This window comes from Opisthorchis viverrini (assembly GCF_000715545.1).
Source record: "Opisthorchis viverrini unplaced genomic scaffold opera_v5_353, whole genome shotgun sequence".
Taxonomy (NCBI): Eukaryota; Metazoa; Platyhelminthes; class Trematoda; order Opisthorchiida; family Opisthorchiidae; genus Opisthorchis; species Opisthorchis viverrini.
In genome coordinates, this window is record NW_008752011.1 from 303,367 (window position 1) to 311,979 (window position 8,613).

At 43.4% G+C, this 8,613-nt stretch overlaps 1 protein-coding gene across 1 annotated transcript in view; it reads right to left on the minus strand.

The window, feature by feature from the left end:
• T265_10305 (hypothetical protein) overlaps positions 1 to 6,447 on the minus strand; it is a gene marked incomplete at both ends in the record, with an annotated part of 13,264 nt that extends 6,817 nt beyond the window's left edge. The window contains one exon of the mRNA XM_009176636.1: positions 5,780 to 6,447. Within this exon, the coding sequence (XP_009174900.1) occupies positions 5,780 to 6,080 (301 nt within the window). The remainder of the gene's footprint in view (positions 1 to 5,779) is intronic.
• Between the last annotated feature and the right edge of the window lie 2,166 nt (positions 6,448 to 8,613).

Consider the following 8,613-nt stretch of genomic DNA (forward strand, 5'->3'; position numbering starts at 1 on the left):
ATGGTTTATCTCTGAATCTAAAGGGACGTGTGTATCAAGCTACAGTACGGGCTGTTTTGTCGTATGGCTGTGAGACTTGGCCTATTCGAGCCGCGGAACTGAGACGTCTTCAGGTGTTCGGCAATCGTTGTCTCAGAACCATAGCTCATGTGGGTTAGTGTCGGCGAATCCGTAACCAGACAGTTAGAAAGCGTGTTTTCGGTTGTGTAACGGGTACTTCCATTGAAGAATGTGCCCAGCACCAGAAGCTGCGTTGGTTGGGACATGTGTTGCGTGTGCCGAACCATTGTTTGCCGAAGAGAGTGCTGTTTTCCATGCCCAATTCAGAGTAGCATAAACAGAGATGTGGCCAACTCTTGACTTGGCAGAGGAGTATTATGAAGATAACGAAACGCTTGGGTGCTGTCGGTGCTACTCGCCTTCCAGGATGGAGACCGCCTGATCCTCACTGTGCCTGGTTGGAGACACAGCAGGATATGGCTGTCTACCGTTGCCAGTGCCGTTCTTGTTGTCGGTTTCTATTCAGATCTCCTGAGTGAGTGTCTGGAGGTATAGGCACCTCGGAATGATTGTGATAGGCTATCAATAAGTCCCTTCCCCATCCACCTTTACTCTTTTCTCTACAATAAGGCTTTCAAATAAATCATGGTTGTACGACAATGAAGCATCGGTGTTGAACACTGATGTCGTGGTGTCAGTGTTGATGATGACGATGTCCTCAAGACTGTTGTAGAAACCAATCAAAAGAGCACGTGACGACATCCTTTACACATGAGGAGTACCCTACTCTACTCAACATAAATGTATGAGTGCAAGCCATTATCATCATCAGCATCGACCGATTGATAATAGTGTTCAACACCGATGATTCGCTGCCATAAAACCATGATTTATTTGAGGGCCTTATTGTGTACAGGAATTGGAATTAGTGCAACCATTCCAAAGTGTCTACACCTCCAGACATTCACTCAGACAATCTGCATTGAAACTGACAACTAAAACGCCATTGACAACAGTTGGCAGTCATACCTTGTAGTGTCTTCAACCAGACGCAGTGAGACTCACACGATACCCATCCTGTAAGGCGAGTAGCACAAACAGCACCCAAACATTTCTCCTTCATACTCCTCTGCCAGGTCTAGGGTTAGCCACCTCTTTTCTTCCGCTACTCTGAGCTGGACATGGAGAACACCCTTATCTGTCACACTACAATCAGAGCTTATACAACATCCAAGATACGCAAAACTCTTCACAACTTCCAGTTCCTCTCCCTGGATTGTAATTGGCGTGTTCATTGAATGCGCGTCCATGAGGATGATCTTACGCTTTGCGGGTGCGAAAGGCTGGATAAATTTAGTCAGTATATCCAAAACAATCTGCGATATCTCCTTTTTAAAGACGAAAAGGCAATCGCCTGCGCACTCCAGATCGACAAGTTTCTCGTCACAGGCTATTTGAACACCGTGATTTTGGAGACCTTTCAGCGTTCGTTCATGATTTCATCGATCACGAAGTTAAACGGGAATGGGGAGAGTAGGCATCCATGATGGGCACCGCTTTGTGAACGGAGGCTTTTGAAGAGCTCATTGTATACCCTAACATGTTCGGAAGTCTAAGAATACAAAGAACTTCTTATGTTTACTGAGGATTTCACCCCTACCTTTGAACAACGTGGGTGTGAGGTTATCCGGCCCAGAGGCTCGGTGGCGCTTGCAAAAAGATATGCAGTCAAACTTCCGAGGCCACAGAGGGCTCCGATTTCACCGCCAGGGATTCCGTGTCAACTGTGGGCTGAAGATAAGTGAAAGCTGGAGGCCATGATAGCTGTCTTTCGGCCCACTAGTCTGGGAACCCTTTATTCAGAAGGGTCACTTCAATCTAATCCTTGATAGTTTCCAGCATAGAAGAGGCTGCTCGCGCCGATCAACTGAAATAATCTTTGGGCATTACCAACTTTCTGGGTCTCATCCATTTCCCTGTTTTTTTTTTTTTTCCGACAGACTTCATGGTCGGCTCACACGCGGACGTCTGATAATTTGTCCCATAAAGTTATGTTTGGAACCGGCTGGAATGTGTCTCCTAGGTTTAAGTAGTGCACATGTTTGGTATGATATCCAGTGCTTGAGTGAGGCTTGAGTGAGGTGCATCACACACTGTTTGCAATCTTCATCGATTTGTTACCAGATATAACTGCCTGTCATTCGTGGACAGCATAGAACTATGAAGAAAGGAAAACTCCTCTGTAATTAACTCGTCATTACAGTGCAATATCAACCGATGGGCTAACTAGTGCCGGGAATATGAGCCACCCACTAACGCTGAGAAATCCACACGTGAAATCTTTAGGTGGTCATTGTGCTAAATTAAACATTTATTTGGCCAGAGGTACAGTGCGGACAGCTTACTTATTCCGCACGCACCAAAGGTGAGAGACAATACCTGTCACAAGTACAAAACCAGGGCACCAGAATAATAGGTAGATCATGAGAAGAAAAACTGTCAAGCGATAGACGTTTATGCATCAAAATGCAGACACCGTAAAATATTTCTGCTCCATACTGTTAAGGAAAAGCAATATCCAGAGCTACATTGTTTCATTCTACCTGTATTAGCAACAAGGTACCTTTAGAAACTAAAAGTTCAGCAAACAGACTACCTGTTGCACGACTACCGACCCTGCGGAATTGCATCGAAGGTGTGAAACGCAATTTCGCTACATAAGTTTGGTGCCATAATGTTTGATGAGCCTAAATATCTATTGAATCAGTACTGCGTGTCCCAATTTGGAATTGCCGAAAGAGAAACCACTTCATTCATAACACCCCAAATGACAAGAAGGGAGGAACAATGAGACAAACATACCATCCCCTAAAAGATCAAAGCAAAGTCAAATTCGAAGATAAAACAAGACAAATGTCACGTTTGATCCACAACTCAGTATAAATACGTAAGATTTTGAGACGAGACTTTACGCCTGTAATATTTCTAAAAACATAGTCTGTCAGGAATCATTACATGGTATTTTTGATGAACCGACATTCTGAACCAAGAACATCAATAATTTGCTCGGCACACTAAATATCAGGAGCAATCATATCAACTCAGTCAACATTCGGTACACACATTTAGCTACAGCAATTGCAAAAATACCAGACACTATAAAATTACGGCCTAAAGTTTTGAGGAGTTAAAGCAATACTGCTAGTGGCAGCTGCCACTTTGCTTCGTGACTTCAATCGGTTACTGATTTTCTAAGGTGTCGTCTGGTAAATATGTGAAGAACACGGTTTCATCAAAACACTCTTTGCAAGTTCTAAGAATCATCAACTTGAGTTGGGATGCCTGTGCAGTGTGGTGACAGAAATATGCCCACCATCGAGGATATTTTTGGCATGCGCTCTTCTCTAAGAGAGTGCTTCCACCGAAACTGTTTCAAAAAAAGCAACGGTCAGACCAAAAATTTGTCTGCGTTACAAGGGATCGGTCGTTTCCGAGAGAAAAGTTTCTAGGACGATAATTGATAGCTTCAAATTGTTTTTGTGCGTATGCTGCATTACGACAAAAACTAGGGCTTTGAGCCTGCATGGCCCTCTTTTCGCGCCAACAAACCACACTTGTTCGGTGAAATAGACACCCAACAAAATCTAAATGAACTATATATTGAAATCGGTGGCAGGTTCGCACTTTTTATAGCTTGTGGGCTATCTTCTCTGTCCATTATATATATTAGTTGTTTGCCCTCAACCAAAGTTCCATAACCCGCAGCTCAGTGTTAAATTTTGCACCCGGTTGCACGAGAGTTACGCAATTTTACTCTAAGACGACATATTTTATGCCTTGACGAAAAAAAGCTAACCACCCCTTAATAACCACCTAGCTTCACTCATCTTACCACAATTTCTGTTGATCTACGGGTACTATATTTCGTTTTGGCTGAAGTAGTGCCTTATTTATAGATAACTGTCGAATTAAAATGCTGCACACACCTTGGAAAGTGATATTGGTGTTCCTACTTGAAAGCTAGTAGTGAAACGCAGGATCTTGATCTGCGTCAGCTCTGTTTTTGTTGAACACCACTTTTGAATGACCAGACAAATTGGGATTGGGTTAAGTCCAGATGAAGCACTCTTCCAAGGATTGTATTTTGTCACAATGTAAGTATACTAAAAGTAGCTTGTTGAGCGTGTCACAAGCCATAATTTTCGAAAAAGCTACAAAGAACAAATAGTTCTTTCAAGAGTTTGGCTTTTCCAGACCTTATTTATTCCTCTGGTGGAAAATTTTTCCTGACCTCGAGATTGCATCTTAAAACGAAAACTTGTAAAAGTAAAAGAACTACGCCAACTTGTAATGAACTTCTGAAGCATGACGGAACTTCGGGAACAAGCGGGTCCCTCACCTCTTTGGTCACTCCGGTTGATGTTCTCCGTATCAGTTCTAGGTCAGTGATTTTACTTCTAAGGCACAGAAATGAGGCCTATGCCATAAATTTCAAAACTGTTCAAACAAACCAAAAGAACGTAGAGAGTGACGAACACCTAGTGTGTGCTGGTCATCTGGGTGAACAACAAAGAAAAAGACGAGAGAAACCGGAGGCCCTCGCATAGCACCTGCATTGGGGATTTTCTCTCCGAAACTCCGACGGATCACGACATTCACGTTTGAACATTCGATCATTTTCGGGATTGCGACGCCTTCCCCAATAAGTAAGCCGAGATACTTTAAGTAGGTGGGCTTCATCTGGCTGCAGAATATCTACATTGGGCAAGATGACTCAGTAGTTGGAGCACGAATTTACTAACCGAAAGGTCCGTGGTGGTTCGAACCTCTTCATCGCCACTTTTCCTGCATAGGCTTGAGCAACTTGGCAGTGTCCTAGCCCTCGTGCTTTCTTCGGGCGGTATGGTAGCTAGGAAGCGGAAGGGTGCTACAGCTGGACGGTTATTTTATTTTACCATCTACATCACGCTGCATCTTCTTAAGGCCCCGTCAACCTAACTCTAGGAGTAAGCAATGATCTGTTATTCAAGAATGAAAATGCAACATTCGGATTTATTACAGGACCAAGTTGTAGGTACAAGGTAGAGCACCATGGTTTTGGTGATCCGTTGATGAAAATTTCTGCTTACGTACATGCATTATAGAGGGCGAAATGGAGAATCATACTCAGACCACCCCACTTCCCGAAACTGGGGCTTTGAGCAGCCTGTGAAGGTGAAGATAAATGTTGCGCTGACGTTGCTTCTAATGTTATCCCCTAAATATCTTTTGAGACACTGATCTGACCCAACTTCTAAATGAAATGAATAATCTTTTGCAAGTTAGTTATGCAAACTGACAAAGCAGTATCAACACGACAGCATGATGCTCTTTGTTGGAACATAATTGGTGGCGAAGAATAGACTAAAAACTTTCCCAGCCGTCAATCTAGATACGGTTGCAGATGAGCATCTTGCTGGAAATTTGTAAACCAAAGAGAAACAAAATTGATAGTGAACATCCTGACAACTTGTTATTCAGTTACCTGCAGAACGGCGCATTCTTACAAGAAGACAGATCACCCTGTTAGTGGATTTAAATTGGGGTTAAAACCATGCTCAACAAAAATGACGCGTGCGTAAAACAAGTTGTCCGGAAAATTAAACAAAATATGTATATGTACATGCATGTATGAGTGAAACGCAAATCAAATTGTCCAGAGGGATACTAAAACTTGAATAACCAGTAGATACACAAGGTAAAAAAGAAACACCCAACTTATACAACGTTGGCGGATTACCTGGAACATATATGTCGACCGGGATTATCCGGTCCACTCCTCGCAATACGCTGTAAGAATAATGATAGTATCCACCACTACTGGCGCAAGATCCCATTGAAATGGCCCATTTGGGGTGGGTCATCTGGTCCCATAACCTACGAACGGCAGGAGCCATTTTGTTTGTCACAGTGCCTGCCACGATCATTAAATCCGCTTGCCGTGGACTTGCTCGAAAGACCACCCCAAACCTATCCATGTCATACCGGGGCCCCGCCATCTGCATCATTTCCAGGGCACAACAAGCCAACCCGAATGTCATTGGCCAGATTGAATTCTAGTGAGCAAAACAACCGATGAGGAATTGAATGAAACCACTTTGCGGGCCCAATTTATGAGATCATCTGTCCGGGTGATGACATAGTCAAATTTCCCTTCTGGCTTGAAAGGACTATAAGATTTATATGGCTCTTCCTTTTTAGTTGGGACTTCAGGACTGAAACGGATAGTCATTAGGCAGATCTATCCAAGGGTGGTACTTTTTCTGAAGTGTACTCATAGCTTTCACACAAGTGACATTTCTCAAGTCGAGTAACACATTGCGACCTGTGTGAAACCTCAGGGCCACCGAACACCCAATCATCGCCTGCGGCTACGACGAAAACGCCAGATGCGTTTCAAAATCGCGCAAGGTCAAACACACCATGTGTAAAAATCGAAACCCATCGCAATCGAACAGGATGTTATGACATCTTATTCCACTACGTTGTGTTTTTACTTTAAAATCCACTTTACACATCACATGGTGTTCAATATTTCTGACAATATCAGAGTCTACTCTGGTCTGGAGCCCCAAAGTCAACCACAGTAAATTAATAGATGAACTAAGTTGGAATGTGCACAATAGTGGGTAGCCGAAGTCACATAGACTCTAGTTCCCGTTCTCCTTCTGGGTGGATGAAGGCAGAAGATGATGCCACTCATCGCAAGTAAACACAAATTGTTCTAGCGAAAGTATGGTGTATCCAATGTTGTGAATTTACGGGGAGTTGGTCTAATAAATCTGCAATTTTCGGTGATATCTTGCTCATAGCATTTTGATTAGGCGAGCAAAATCTCAAGATCATCGACCACTACTGATTCCCATTTTTTAAACCGATTCACGATATAAAACAAGAAATCATACATTAGCCTATTGTAGCATTCCGCGGTGCTCTTGACTAGTGAGATCTGTAGTGTCTGTAATCCGTTGTCACATTTACCATTCTTCCTGAACTTAAACCACACTTTATAACTGTCGTTCACATTGTATCAGGACGTCTGTTTTGACGTTACGAATACACAATTTTCCGGCGCGACCTGCTGACTTCTTTCTGAACGAGTGCACTTATGCTCCATTGAACTGTTTGTTGACTGCTGAACCAGTGGGACTGAATCTCTGTGATTGTGTCAACTGTTGAACGTCACAATAAATCCCTGTGACATTTTTTAGCCGTGAATAATTTTTCTACCGTGGAATATATCACGCACGCGGAACCATCTGCGGGAAATTCCGACAAGGGAATATTTCCTCTCACAGCCAGTTACTGCATTTGGATCGGTGTAGTGGACCATTGCATCTACAAATTCGTGAGTCCCCATTTGACTACGCACCCCTTTCCTATTGTGATTTTGTGATTTTGTATTAGTTACTTTGCTTGTTAATTTATCCGAACACGCTGATAAGGTCCTAGTCCCTAACAGATCTCATCCACTGAAAACTCACTGTAGATTCCAAACACAAAAATAATGGATTACGCTCAGCTTACTAGCTTCTTCGGATTCCTCGACTATCCGTTGGTCCTGAAGGTCGCTTGCTGCGTCTGAAGTACGCCGGTTCGTCGTGCAAAACATCGTTGGTGCTTCGATTACTGGATGAACGCACGGACATCAAATAGCTATCCCTCATGTATTGACTTCTCAAATAACGTAAAGGATGAAAAGGATACAGCCCCGAATTTTCCAACAAACACTTGTGCGACTCTGTGGACGGCGGGATATTTAGGAGAGACCCAATGTCCGCATCATGCACTTGGCTGCAAAGCCTTTAAGCGAGAAGTAAAACTTCTTGCTCCAAAATGTTGCATTCTGTTGCGTATGTGCTCAAGCCAAAAAACACCTAATATATTTCAGCATTTTTCCGGCTCACCAAAGTGCGTTGTTTAATGGAGCAATTATAAATGATGGAAAAGTCCGATTGGATAACTTCCCAATATCGCTGAGACCGGGGGTTATTTTCGGACTGAGCGCATGTGCAAAAAATGGAACACTTTACCGTAATTTTTTTATTTCACCCGCAAGTATTTTGCAGAAAAATGCATTGTGCGCCCAGGGTACGACTGTCATCGCCTCACTGGTATACTTCGGTTTTTCAACAAGCTCACAAAAGACGCTGTGTGATGATGTGCGATGTGACGTGCGACTCTGTGGACGGCGGGATATTCAGTTGACAACGGAAGTCAACTGACTTGGAGTCAAACCGATGGAGGATCATAGGCAGATTCGGTTCGGTCCGTGGTTTTGGAGATGCGAATCACAGAGCAGTCGTAGTGGACACCTAGCCTACTTGGCGCTTCAAAGCTTTGGAAGAGGAGAGAACGGGACAAATTAGGTGAAACCTGGTGAATATGTGGTATCAGATAGAGTGGAGCCCATAAACAGAAACAATAATGACTTATTTCTTTCTATTTCTTTCTCTTCGCCCCTCTTCCCAAGCTTCAGTCCTCGACCGCAGTTGCCCAAACGCCTCTCAGAACTGTTATTCATTCAAACTGGCTGGTGCTCGGTCTACACTCACACGGTCCTCTAACAAAAGG